The sequence below is a fragment of the Tursiops truncatus genome, chromosome 2, assembly GCF_011762595.2.
Source record: "Tursiops truncatus isolate mTurTru1 chromosome 2, mTurTru1.mat.Y, whole genome shotgun sequence".
Lineage (NCBI taxonomy): Eukaryota > Metazoa > Chordata > Mammalia > Artiodactyla > Delphinidae > Tursiops > Tursiops truncatus.
In genome coordinates this window covers 33,051,693-33,066,679 of record NC_047035.1, presented here as the reverse complement: position 1 = coordinate 33,066,679, position 14,987 = coordinate 33,051,693, and the positions used below count along the sequence as shown (strand labels likewise).

Genomic DNA, 14,987 nt, shown 5'->3' with positions numbered 1-14,987 from the left:
CTCGTGATGGTTACACAACAATGTTAATGTACTTATCACTACAATTATACTTAAATATTTTCCCCTTAAAAATAGAAGAAAAAACGAAAAGATGAACCTTCATTGTCTTGACTTAGGGTCCATCCAGTAACTCCCTGCAGTTTAATGACACTATCTTGTTTGAAGTTAGGAAGTTGAAATTCAGGAGCCCAAAGGCTTTTCTCTCACAGCCTGTTTGGCAAAACTACCTACTATCAATAGTTAGGGGAAAAAATTCATTAATTACACACGAACCGAGCACTTATATGCCAGGCACTCTGGTGTTTACAAAGATATATAAGGTAATACCCGGGTTCTCAAGGAGCTTAAACCAAGTAGAAAATATACATGTAGGTACACAGCTACCCTGCCATGAAGTCGAGATCACTAGGTGCCATTATGAGAAACAAGGTGCCTGTTGATTCACAAAAGTCAAGGCAAGATAGATTTGAGCCCTGAGCCACCCACAGGTAAAGATGTGGTAGGAAAAGGCAAAGGAAAGAGGAAAGATAAAGTGCTCATGTAGTCTACTGTTTTAACAGAAACAGAAAGCACGGGTAACTCACTCCTTCATACCCTGCTCAAGTCCCTCAGGCCTTACTGCTTAGTGTACCTGATCTCCAACTGCCAGTATCCATATCTCTTTGCCTAAGGGCTTCTCGAAAGCTCAGGAGGCTGCAGGGTACTCTAGGGAATGAACACTCCCTGTGAGCAGGCTCCAGCAACTCATATCCCAGCTGCCTAGATCCCAGGTAGAATAACCCTGAAGTGTGTGTTCTATACCCTTTCCCCTCAGAATCAAACTCCAATTGCCCACAGTAGTAGTTGGCTCACTAAATCATCCTTCTTTCCCCTATTTCACTTTTCCACTCCTCTGATATTTACTGCATTTCCAAATAAATTACTTGCACCTGAAACTTGAATCCAAATTAAGACACATGGGGGAGGGAACACAAAAGAACTGTGTACTAATAATTTATATATAAAACATTTATTATTCAACAGCTCATCATTTCATGCTCTGTGTTTAAAAGAGGCTATAAAACTTCAAATAGAGAATTCCTGTTACCCTGTGCACCCCCCTCCCCAATATCTTCCCCAAACTAAACAAACAAAAAATAAATATTAAAAGAAGAGTGGGGCTTCCCTGATGGCACAGTGGTTGGGAGTCCGCCTGCTGGTGCGGGGGATGCGGGTTCGTGCCCCGGTCCAGGAGGGTCCCGTGGGCCATGGCCACTGGGCCTGCCCGTCCGGAGCCTGTGCTCCGCGGCGGGTGAGGCCGCAGCAGTGAGAGGCCCACTACCGCAAAAAAAAAAAAAAAAGAGTGAACCAAGGCTGGGCTTATCAGAGGTTTTACTATTTCATTGCAAAGGATCAGTGCTTTCCCATTTGCTCAACTATTCACCAGGGAAAGCCATGAAAAGGTAAAAGGGGACTCCCGGACAGAAAGCTGACGCACAAGCCTTCCTTAGAAGGAAAAAAACTCCCACAGAGTTGAGGCCTCTTGGATTTAGTATGACAGCTCCAGAAATAGGTGGAAAATGAGTACCATGTACAGGCTTCCTCTCAGAGACAAGGGCAACTGCTGACCCTTTCTTCCTCTTGCAGCCACCACAAGGGAACAGCTCAGGATAATTTCCAAGGAAGGGGTCTCGACCCACTGCCGGCTAGTCAGACTGTTTAACTGTTCACACACACTGGAATCACAAAACTGCCCTGAGGAATTCATTTATGGCATTTCTTGGTTGTCTGCTGGGCCCCTTCCAACATTAAAAGTCGGCTGCCTAGGATACCGCTGAGAGAGTGAAATATTTTAAAAATGAGTTCATCCGTTTATTCATTAAACAAGTATTTACTGAATGTCTACTATGTCTACAGTGTTGGGCACTGTCCCAGAGAAAGGACTGATCAGAAAGACCCTGTCCCTACCTTCATGTGACTTACATTTTATTGGGTGGGGAGAGGAAAAGAATTTTATGCATATATAATGTGAGTGAAGAGTAAGTAGGGGAAAAAAAGTTAAAAAGAATATATGTATGTAATGTGTCCAGTGGTGGCGTTACAGAGAAAAATTAAACAGCAGGTTGGGGCATGTAGGGAGTGCTGGGGGTGGTTAGTTTCATTTTATACAGGGTAGTCACAGAAGGCCTCTCTGATAATATGGCATTTTGAGTACAGCCCTGAAGGAAATGAGGGAGCAAGTTACATGGCTATCTGGGAGAAGAACAGAAGAATATTCTAGAAGGGACAGAGCTCTGGGCTATTTTAAAATACAAGGTAGGGGCGGTCCATTGGTTAAGACTCCATGCTTCCACTGCAGGGGGCACGGGTTTGATCCCTGGTTGGGGAACTGAGGATCCTGCATGCGTGTGGCAGCAGCAAACAAACAAACAAACAAATACCACCACCAACAAAAAAACCACAAGGCAGCCAAAGGAGCTCTTTTTCTTTTCTTTTTTCTTTTCTCTTTTCTCTCCCTCCATCCCTCCCTTCCTCTCTTTCCTTCTTCCTTTATCTCTCTTTCTTTTTTTCTCTCCCTCCTCCCCTCCCTTCCCTTTCTTTCTTTTTAAACCTTTGCAGAAATAAACATCATTTCAAGTGGACTGAGTCCAAAGATACATTTAACATCATCAGAGCAGCTGGAAAGATTCCTCTCCTCCCAGTTGAAGGAGGCTGAAGCCTCTGACTGAGGGGTGAGTGACAAATTAAAAACTCACTTCAGGGGGTTTCCCTGGTGGTGCAGTGGTTAAGAATCCGCCTGCCAATGTAGGGGACAAGGGTTTGAACCCTGGTCCGGGAAGATCCCACATGCCGCGGAGCAAGGAAGCCCATGCACCACAACTACTGAGCCTGCGCTCTAGAGCCCACGAGCCACAACTACTGAAGCCGGCGTGCCTAGAGCCCGAGCTCCTCAACAAGAGAAGCCACCGCAATGAGAAGCCCGCACACTGCAAAGAAGAGTAGCCCCCGCTCACCGCAACCAGAGAAAGCCCACGTGCAGCAACAAAGACCCAATGCAGCCAAAAGTAAAATATAAATAAATTAATTAAAAAAAAAAAACCAACTCACTTCACATGAGTGTTTCACCTTGTATCCTCACAGAGATAGATGGGGCAGGGCTCCGAATGAGAAAGAATGTTTTAGGGAGTCCATTGTCTAGGCAATAGAAGCCCCATTTCCCCAAATGCTTTGAGGTATGGGGGATAGGAGGAGGTAGGAGACCCACAGCCTACTTCAGATCAGAGAGTGGAAGACATACTTAATTTTAACTTGGCTTTGTGGGTAAGATGCGTGATACCAATGCAAAAATGAGCATAAGTTGTTGTGTGGATCCACACCATCCACAATCCTTCCCAGCTGGCCACAAAGGTTAAAGGTTGGTTACACTCTAACCCCATCTCTCACTGTTCATTCATTCCGTAGCCCAAGAGGGCAGCCTGTTTACTGATCTTGATGCAGCCCAGTCATCTTAAGTAGAGCTAACCTAAAGCCAGTGCATTTTATCTAATCCACTGTCAGTATGGAGATATTAATTTGTTCAAGCACAGGGACAGAGCAACAACTGCTCCTCTTAATAGATTTCAAGGAACTACCACCATGACCACCAACAACGACCAAAAAGAAAAAAAAACCAACCCCCCCCCCATATTAGCACCCTGTCACTATCTTATTTGCCCACATGTCCTCTGTCAATCTATTAACCTTTAGAGAAAACAGTCACATAATACTCCCTACTCTGGTAGACTGCTGTAATGCCCAGCGTCCCCTCCAAGAACTCCTGAAACCAAAAAAATGCCTCCCACTTCTTACCCACCCGAAATCCATGTTAAAAAGAGGAAAAAGTTCTAGCATGCAGGAGGAACAGACCATCTACTGATATACTCCAAAAATAACCCAGAATATGTCTTAGGTTCTTTGCTAACAGAGAAATCTCTTTCTGCTCAATTTCTCCGCTCCACTTCTCTAAGTAAAATATATGTATATGATATGTGTGTGTAAGTGTGTGTGCACAGCAGTTAATATTCCCCAATATCTGCTGATGGAGAAAGAGATATATCAATCAGGTATTATTCACTGAGTACCGATCAATTTACACAGTTCTCTCTAAGGTTCCTCCCATAGTAACTGATTAATTATTCTCCAGTAAATGGCACGCCTGTCTAATTAACTGTATTGAATAGGATAGAAAAACCAGATGGCTCTCTAGCCTGGATCAGCAACAGCAGAAATTGCTATTTAACATTTAAATCAAACACAGCTCTCATTTCTCCCTGACCTTTGTCAGAAGGGGAAAAAAAAATGTGACTGAACCATTTTGTGATGTGCCCTCTATAAGATTATTTTCAGTAAAAGGTTTGCCAATTGGTATATAATATACCTTTGATCATATCACTTATACCCAGAGCCTGTCACAAATACTATCCAAAGCAAACAGGAAAAGTTTTCTTTGGAAATGGCCAAAGCCATAGGTTTATCTGATTTTATTTGTGGTCAGAGAAAATACAATTCCATTGGCTACCAATAAAAGCACACAAATATGCATACCCATAAGATTAACACTATTTTTTGCATGTGAAGTTTCACGTGATTTTTGCTTCTTTGGATCATTTGCCATTTCAGCTCCACTAGGCTCCTGGATTCTTTGGTTTATTAAAATAACTAACTTTTATGGGTTCTGAGTAGGAAAAATTCTATTAATAATAATAAAAAAGTTCCATAAAGACAGCCAATAACTGTCAAATAATCAGTAGGGAAGAAATTAAAAAAATGCTCTAAATCTCTAACAGCTGCTTGTAACAAAGTAGGCTGCATTACTTAAAGATGAATCTCTGTTTGGCAAAACTCTTTTGGAAACCTGGGCAAGATGAGGGGTCATCAACCAAATGGCCTTCAACAATCAATTTCTCCTCTGTGGGCCTTAGTTTTTATACTTGGGGACTGGGAAGTGGGGAGATGGCATCACTCATTTCAGTCTGCAAATATGTATTTATATTGTTTATTCAAGCAAAGGTCTCCAGTCTTTCAGAGGAAGGAATATTATTTCCCTTTTCCCTTTTTTTAAGATACCCCAAAATGAGGTAAAGCAACTTAAACACTACAAGGAGAATGGGGCAGGTAGAGCAGGTTATACTCTGTTCCCATCATTAATATCTACCAGGGATTTCCTAGTGAAGCCCAAACTCCTAGTCAGGAACTATATATTAAAGGAGCACTGCCATGTTGTATCACCAGATCACATCAATTCCATTTGTTCCTAAGAGGAAATCAGGTCACCTAGTGGTTCTTTTCAGCTTAACAATTGAAAACCAGACTATATCTAGCAGGTGTGCATATACTCCAAAACCTTGTAAGCTTTCTAAGTTCTACATCAGTAAATGAACTAAAAGATGGTTTAATCCTTGAGTAAAATCTTAATCCAGGATTGCTAATACCTGAAATCCCTAGTTTTCAGGAATTCCATAAACTCCTTAATATTACATGCAAAACGATGTGCATATGTACATTTTTCTGAAATGGTGTTCAAAGCTTTTAGACTTTCGAAGAGGTTCAGGAGTCAAAAAGATTTACAAATAGCTGATTTAATAAACAAGTTATTTTCATGCTACCTTCTCTTTATAAAGAGTCTCCTAAAATATTCACCTAAAAAATACATACAACAAGGAATTCCTCTGCCATAACTGTGTTCAGCTCTTCCTCATCAGCCCATGGAAGAGGCTATTGCCGCTTGATCTGAAAACACAGGTGGCAGCAGGTCTATGAGGAAGAGGGTACAATCATAGGCAATGGACTGAGCCTAGTCCTGGTTCAGCTACTGATTAGATCTGCAGTTTCAAACTACTCTAGACCTTAGTTTCACATGGAGATGAAACCTGTTCAACTATACCCAAAGGTTGCTGGGAGGATTAGTATGACATGAAAGTGCTTAGAAGCTAAAGAGCAAAAAATATATAAAAGAAAGGCAAGGAGAAGAAGAAAAAGTTAGCTTAAAGATACAAAGCAAGTCAAAGGATAGAATCTGAGAGTTGCATCTCCCCTATTAAAGGTGTGCATTTATTTCAGGAGAACATATGGCATGCCAGGCCCCCACGTGAGCTTAATCAGGGCTGCATGGAGTTATTAGGAAAAAAAAAAGCGGAGTTATAACGTTCTAGGTTCCTTTACTGGCCTGGAGTGCACTTCCTGGTGAATTCCTACACCTCTATTATACCCGTATAATGTCAACACAGAAAGGTTGAGTGGTGACGTAATGTCTGAGGCCAAGCCATGTATTCAAGGCCGTTTTGTTGGATTCACAGTGTACAAGTCAGCTCTTTTCTCCAGGGGATGAGATATGATGATTTAATTATCATGATTTTAGGGGTCTGCCATCTGTCAAGTTCAAGAGAAAGACCTCTGTAAGTGATCCCAATGTTCAGACACTCCAGGGCTCAGCCCTTTCAAGAAAACTTTATTATTCTTTCTCCTTCCTTCCCTATCCGACTTTCGGCAAGATGTAGGGATTACCAGGCCAGGTGTTAGATGAGACTAACGAAAGAGAAGACTTAAATTACCACACTGTCCATTTCCAGGCCACACAAACCAGTTAGCCTGAAAGACTTATTTCCCAGAAGCCTGAGGTGCTCTGCTGGACTCTCGCAATCTAGGGCAAGAGCCATTTAAGGAATTGTGAAAGAAAGGGAACAAAAGCTGGGTGCTGTCTTACAAGTGTGTGCCAGAAAAGCTAGCAGGTGGAAAATTGGCCTTCTTTTTTAACCCTGTTAAGAGATTGGCTCACTAAGTATACAGAGGGGAGTGTGAAACTTGGGAGCCAGAATGTACCTAGTCAGGCTTCAGAGAGAAAATGAAAAACAAAAAAATCCAAGTATGATACAAAAGCAAGGAGGAGAACCTTTGGGTTCAGGCAGCCTCGAGGAAGGAATGCTGTTTGTTGTTTTACTAAAAGATTCCTCACTATACTGCAAGATTAGAAGATGGGCTGCCAAAAAAAAAAAAAAGTTAAGGCTTTATTTGGGGCTAATTGTTCCTGTTGATGCCCAATCAATCTGATGTCACTCATGTCACCTTATCTGATGATAGAAGTTATCGAACTTGAATAAGATTATACTAGCAATAAACAAACCACGTATTCTTAGCCAAAAGTGGGGATGACAGAGTGTATATACAGGGGTTTGAATGAAAATCTCAAAGAGGGTATGAACTGGCAGTCACGTGAATGTGTCTACCACAGCATCTGGCACACAGCAGATGCTCAGTAAATATCTGCTTTCTTATTTTATAAGATGGAGGGGATGAAAAGGCATGAAGTTAGGAAGGGTTCAGTAGGAAACAGGAAAAAGGAATGTGTCTCCACTCACCTATGAATTAGTGACAGACCATGAAACTAAACATGACAGAAAAACATCCTGCTGAAGCACAGAGGTTTGAAACTGGTGGCTCTAATAAAGAATAGGTGTTATGATTCACAGGTTTGTTTAATTCATACAATGAAGTATGAATTTGCTGCAATACTAAAAAACCAGGAAACTTCACGTAACAAATCTTTACTTCTGGCTTCCCTCGAAAAAACCAAAGGCCCTCCTGGCAGCAATGGGCTGAAGCTGCGTCAAAGCTTCATTTATACGGCATTCACTTAGATTTAGGATGGGGTGGGCTCTCCAGCTGGCCACGGTCCCCACTACTCACTAATGTTTACTTCTAGCCCAACTCACTCATTTTTGCTGCTTGCCTTGCTTCAGGCATTACGTTGTGACCTTCTGTATAGTGAAAAGGAGTCTCCACTGAGAGCTCAAAAATCTGGGTTCTAGTCCTACTCAAACTTGTACATGTCTTAACTTGTATACCTACCCTCTCTAATCCTGTTTTCTCATCTGTAAAAGGAGGGGTTGTACAAAATGATCTCTAATAGCTCTATAATTAGAATTGATCTACAATGGTGGCAATGTGTATGGGGAAGACACAAAGTAGGCTCAGTCGGTTTTATGCTTTATTCTGATCTTGAAATGTTAGTTTCATTTTGGGGCTAATGAATTACTTAGTGAACCTAGAACAGTCTTATAGGAAGTACAGGCTCTCTGGCATAATGGTTTGATTTGTGTGGACTGAGTAATAGTGTAATTAAAAGCCAGAAGACTGTCTCAGATAGATAGGTCGCTTACTGCCTTTCTTGACCATGTTCATTCCTATTATGGAAATTCGCAGATTCCTCTCTGGGATGGTTACTTACCCAGCCTATGACTAAATGAAGAGTTCCAGAGCACAGAGCCTCGGGCTGTGGGCGTACTCAAAGCATACAAGAAAAAGATCAAATATAAAGACCGATATAAGGAAAGGGTAGGCTTTGGAATTTGAAAGCAGCTAAAAAGATCCTGTCTGAATCAGTCAAAGAATATACCTATCGGTCCTGCAGATCATACTGTAACTGTGGCAGCTGCTGCTTTAGCCCTGAGTGTGGAAAGTCAGAGCCCATAAATCACCTTTGAGAGACATGTTTCAGGAATGAGACAATAATTTTGGCCTCCTATGCTACACTTAGAAAGTATAAGCTCAGTAGATTAGTTTCACTGAAAATCCATTATTTAATTCATCCTCCTAAAGCTCCTGGAAGTTGAGCAGAAAAACAGGTACTTATCAATCCTGACTTACAGTTATACAAGGCTTAGGCCTGGAAAGCTAAAAACCACACATTGACCAAAGTACTCAAGATTCACTTCAACAAATATTTATTGTGCTCTCAGTGTGCCAGGCATTGGAGACAAGATAATGATGAATTAGCTACATTTCTTAGTCCCTAAGAAGTGAAGAAAACAGCCAAACATAAATCTCTGTACTTCCTATTCCCTAGGTTATATACTTCTGATAATCTATATAGGGAATATAAATAGACTTTAACTCTGAAATGGATTTGAAGTTAGACTCAATGACTTCCCATCCTCCTCTATCCATGGCAAACCACTTATCCCAACCAAAAAGCAGTCTAGTTTGTCAGAAAGGATATATTACCCACAAACTTTTCCCATAGGACAAAAATCATACATAATAGTCAAATCTGAATAGAGAAAATCAAAAGCCATTCAATGTTTTTACCATTATATATAACCTGAAAGGCCAAAACAACTACATCTTGTCAATGTACATAACCAGGAGCACCACAAAACACCTTGTGTGGCTCTGCCTATGGCAGTATCTGTACCTGTCCCCCCGTATCTCAAAGTGGGTAATTATAACCTAGGTCAAAAGTTCTCAATCAGGGGCAATGTCTGGGGACATTTTTGGTTGTCTGGGTGACAGCTGGGGGAGATGATACTGGCATCTAGTGGGGAGAGGCCAGGGATGCTGCTAATTATCCTACAATGCACAGGACAGCCCCACAAAATAAAGAATTATCTGACCAAAATGTTGACAGTGCCAAGGTGGAGAAACCATGGCCTATGTGCTCTTACATATTGGTTAGAGGCCTTTGTTCTGGGTCTTTTTTTTTTTTTTGTGGTACACGGGCCTCTCACTGCTGTGGCCTCTCCCGTTGCGGAGCACAGGCTCCAGATGTGCAGGCTCAGCGGCCATGGCTCACGGGCCCAGCCGCTCCGTGGCATGTGGGATCTCTCTGGACTGGGGCACGAACCCGTGTCCCCTGCATCGGCAGGCGGCCTCTCAACCACTGCGCCACCAGGGAAGCCCTGTTCTGGGTCTTTTAAGGACTCCATGCAGGCAGGCTCTGGCTGCTAACATAGGAACTAAAAGAAAACACAACATCCATTCTCCTTCACCTCTTTCTCCTTTCTCTCAGGGCCTGTGTCTCTGGTAATAAAACCTAATAAACCACTACATTTCTACATTTAGTGCCTGCTCTTTATTGTTCAATGAAATAAAATCACATGCATAAGAGGTTGACATGACAGAAGACAGAAGATCAACAAAAGCAAGGAGGAAAGGTAGACAGGGAGGCAGGGGCTTGGTTGTCATTTCCATAGCTATATGAAACTAAATCAACCATTCTGCAGAACAAAAAATAACCTATTCTGTTGTGAGTCACATCATCTCTAGAAACTGCTTCTTTCTACCCAAGAAACAAACTGTCTATAAAAACTAAGTCTATCAGGCATTGTGGCCTCTCCAAGGAGATATCGCTTATATAACTGAAGCCACCTAGTGGTTTTAAGTGTAGATTGCAGCTAAGTAGGCCCTAGGACTCTGACAAATATAAATTCTGAATTTAGATATATATTCTCTATTTATAAAAGGGGAAATTCCTAGCCTGGACAACTTAAAAGATATTCTCAGTTTCTTTAACATGCAACTCAAGTAAAAAAGCATTTATTGTGCTCCTACTACATATGCTAATCTTTAAGCTATGATGTCGGGGAGCCTCTACCTCAGCTAGGGAGAAAAACCCCAGCTACTGCCTTCAAAAAGCAGGGTCTTCACAAGTTCTCAAAGAACTGTTTCTTTTATGCCCCTTGCCCACAAGTAACTTTAAAGCAGTGGAGTACAGCATGTGAGAATTATATGTCAAAGTTTAACATAGTTGATGGATCCAAAGCGAACACTAAGAATTAGCAAGACTAAGGTTTCTATTTTTCCAATCTAGATGTGAAACGGCAATAAGATTTATTGTGTTTGAGAAGAAAAAAAAATTTATCCATTTATTTGATCAATCTTACTTTATATTTGTTTTTACTCAGCTTGATTACTCAGACCAGTCCAATTGATCCATTCACTGACACCCACTTCAGAACTCTATGGCCAAGAGAGACAGGTATAGCAAAGGTATAGGTATGTTTCTAAACTGCCAGCTCTAAGTCAACATCAGTATCTCGATTCCCAGTAAGACTGTGAAAAGGCTGGAAACTCACAGCTTGGGCTCTCCTTCCCAGTTGTGATACTGGCAATAAAAAGGAAAAACGTCAGCATCTGGCTTCCTCTCAAACAAAGCTGCTCAGCCCATTTCATCCAAGAAAAAGGTGCCATTCCAAGGGACTATTCAGGATGTGTGTCTCTTGGAGGGTACTTACAGTGTTTCATACATCATTGTGTTTCACTGATACAAAAAAAAAGGTGTCTTTTTTTGGCAGGCTAATTTTCCATGGACTTCCTCCTTTCTTTTGAAATGACACACTCTTAGAATCTTAAAGTCTGTTCACAAACTTGGCAGAGCTAGGTTGCTCAGAACCATATTGTGGTTTATGGTGTGTGCCTCATACATATTACCCAAAGGCAGCTCTGATGGAAAAACTCACTATTAAGCCAGAATGTCTCCAGACACTTATTGTTTCCCCTCAACTGTTTCTACCTGACATGGCTAAAGAGAAATAAAGACCAGTACAGAAAGAACAATCTGAGAGGAAAGCATGAGTGTGGGATGCAGGCGGCAGAAGGCACTTACCTGGTCACGATCTCCTGCAAAACAGCAGCTTTTCATGGTACATGAGTTGAAGTAACCCTGATTGTCAAACTGGAACACAGGCAGGCGGGAGTGGATGTCATAGAGCACAGGGGGCAGGCGACGTCTCAGGGCCAGGAGCTGGGTCCCGTTGCTGTTGAATCGCACACTCATGGCACTTTGGAGGGATAGGTTGCCCCCATAGCGCAGGAGAGAACTGGAAGGCAGAAAGCACAGGGTTCAGGCATGAGGCGGGCTGGACCAGAGTCTGCAAAAAACACTGCATTTTGTACCAGGACCTCCTGTCAGGCTTGCACATCTGAATTTTGGTAGAAAGTTGTTTTTATGCAGTGGGCTAGAAGGTAATAAAGAGGACGGGGATGACTCCTTGATTACATTAAAGCAAGTTATTTAACCTGGTGGTTCCCCTCTTCAATCTCTGAAAGGCAAATTACCAGTAAATTTATAGGAAAAGGATAATACAAGCATCTTGAAAGAAGAGACATATTAAAATGATTAGTTCTTTTATTTACCAGAGCTACATACGCAAATAGATACTTGTCAAGACCCTGGGAAGTCAGTGGTGTCCACACTAACTGGCTAATCATGGATGGTATTTAAGGAATATATTTGTCCTTTGAATTAGAGATACAAGAACCATCAGCCAAAACAGGATATTCTAGTTTATTCTGGATTTTTAAAAAGACAATAATCACTTTATTGCTTACACATTTATTTTTGAATTTTCAATCTGTTTAGAGATTTTTATATTCCATATGGCACAACTCAAGAATAAATATTAAAGAAAATTTTAAATTAAACACAGAGCAAGCAGTTACAACAATTAGAAAAGCAAGATGACTTGTTTCCCTTTACAATTCCCAAAGAGTTTATATTTAGCTTTAAAATATACTTTGGCTAATATATATAATTCCATTTATCCACCTTCTACTAGAGAGTGGTATGATCTGGTTCACGCAGTATTCTTCTGTAGTTTCATAATGTTCATAACATTTTTTAAAAGTCACACAGTATGGTTCCAAATAATTTATTTTGATGACTCAGAAGATACTTACAATGTGTTAACTAGGATGGCAGTGAACATTAACAATTATACAGTACTAAGTAACAAATGGTGTGTGTTTTAACTTTCTAGTAGTCAGGCTCCTTGATTATGATTACCCGGACACTATTTTATTATAGAGGGATGACGGTTCATTGTCCATGTCAACCAACTTTTCTTTCTTTAATTCTTGGAACACGAAATTACTGGTAAGAAAGTGAGATTAAGTATATGCACTGGAGGGACGTCCCTGGTGGTGCAGTGGTTAAGAATCTGCCTGCCAATGCAGGGGATGCAGGTTCGAGCCCTGGTCCAGGTAGATCCCACATGCCATGGAGCAACTAAGCCTGTGTACCACAACTACTGAGCCTGCGCTCTAGAGCCTGCAAGCCACAACTACTGAGCCCGCACGCCACAACTACTGAAGCCCGTGTGCCTAGAGCCTGTGTTCTGCAACAAGAGAAGCCACTGCAATGAGAAGCCCACACACTGCAATGAAGAGTAGCCCCCGCTCACCGCAACTAGAGAAAGCCCATGCGCAGCAGCGAAGACCCAACGCAGCCAAAAATAAATAAACAAATTTATTTTTAAAAAAGTATATGCATTGGAGAATGCTATAGAAATGAGGGCCACATCAGTGCTATTAACTCACTCTGCTTCACAAGACACCGTGGTCATGAAAAGAGATTCTAGTAATTTAAGAAAAAAAGTTTATAAATTTAGGGAATCAGAGCTGGAAAGGGCCTTGAGATACATAAATTAGAGCCTGCCAGACTTATTTGAAACATTTTTAAGGAAGAAGTTTTAATAGCATTTTACCAAGTGAAAACTTAAAGAGCTATATGTTACCAGAAGAAATTTAACACTGAATGAATATAACACATTTTCTTTTATTTCTTTTCTGGCAAGAGAGTGATGGAGAAGTTTAAGGGGACAAGAAAGGAGATATCTCAAAAACAAAACTAAACTGAACCAAAAAACAAAAACAAAACCTGTAAACAACCAAAAGAGGAAAAAAAAAGGAATTAAAAGTAATTTACAATTATAATAGTGTCTATAGGTTTTATAGAGAATAAATTACTCCTGCTATTAGTGTTAGCATGTTTGACCATTTGACATAATTGAATTCACAACTCTGGTTTTTTCAACATGCTGTTGTATTAACCATAAATCCAAGAAGTCATCTTTTCTCTGAAACTCTGATATTAATTTTGGTTCTGAAGACTCTTTAATATATTCTTTATATCATTATACAGATATAATGAAATATGTGGTGTAAATCTTTATAACTGGCAAAGCGCTATACAAATTAAAGAGATTACTACTATAATGTTTTTTAAAAAAGAAAGCAGATATCCCATGGGAAAAGGAGGCCCTGGACCACAGTGCAAAGGAAGCTGCCAACCTGGCCTAATCATAAAAACATTCTGCACCACCACTAGCCACAGTGAGTCCTGTGTCCCCCAAAGCAGTCTTCTCACCAGAGGGAAGAACGCTCTAGTACTGCAGGTATGTGTGGAAACAAAGCTTAGGCAAAAGACTTTAATCCTCTTATGTTTGGAAGGGAAGTAAAGAGAGAAGTGACTTAGAAAACGGTCCCTAGAACTCTAAACATCAAGGAGAAGCCTGGTACTCCTGCAGTCCCCAAGTAATAATCCCTGCAAAGCAATGTTCTTATAATGTCCTAAACACAGGCCACAGTCATTCACATACAGGGCATGAATGATGGGGCTGTTAGAGCCCAGGCATTTCCTTTACAGGGTGTCCTAGCTGCCATAGGCATGTGGTGTTATCTAAACACTGATCTCAAAAACAATGAAAGCCTTTCAATTCAAGATCAGCATGGAGTGTGCAAATAAACCAGTATCTGTAGGACTGAAGAGGAGTTGGGGGTGGGAACAAGACTCAACAAAAAGAAACTTGGTCAGCCACAGCGGCAGGGGATTGCATCAGCTCAGGCATCCCTGACAGGAAAGCTGGGGCCTCTGGCAACACCCTTTCCATTTGTTAACAGGAACTTCCTCTGCAGATTCTAGTCAGGCCTGCAGGAGTCTGCCCAAGACAGGCATCTGGGCCCATCCCATTCCCACCCAAGCTCCTATGTCTGCAATCTGGCCACTCTACAGAGGTCTGTTTGTGGGCTCCACAAGAGTCACTAACTTTTCTCTTAGTTTCTGGGCAGGGAACTCCTATCTCTCACACAGGGAGAGTAGGTACATAGGAATCTTGCTCCTAGAGTGTTTAGGGGTGCAGCTACCAAAAACCTGTAGCAGCAGCTACTAAAACTGAATACTTCATGTTTGGGTGCAAAAATCCTTTCAGAGGGATAGACTGACACCTGAAATTCAGAAAGTGAGCTACATTAACTGTAATTTCTCAGCAGGGGTTCTGCAGTTGGCTCCTCCTGTTGAGAATGGTCTTGTTCATCAGGAAGAAAAGGCTTAGGAGCAGTTCCCCCTCACAGTCAAGATATAAAGATAATGTCAAAGATCCTGTTGTTTATGATTCCATGGGTAAGATGCATGATAA

General features: G+C 41.3%; 1 protein-coding gene across 5 annotated transcripts in view; it reads right to left on the bottom strand.

Moving 5' to 3' along the window:
• Positions 1-14,987, bottom strand: part of DCAF5 (DDB1 and CUL4 associated factor 5) — a 95,188-nt gene that overhangs the window by 30,497 nt on the left and 49,704 nt on the right. For all 5 annotated transcript variants that reach the window (XM_019922123.3, XM_019922116.3, XM_019922110.3 and 2 more), the window contains one exon: positions 11,399-11,612. In XM_019922123.3, coding sequence (XP_019777682.1) covers positions 11,399-11,612 — 214 coding nt within the window. The remainder of the gene's footprint in view (positions 1-11,398; positions 11,613-14,987) is intronic.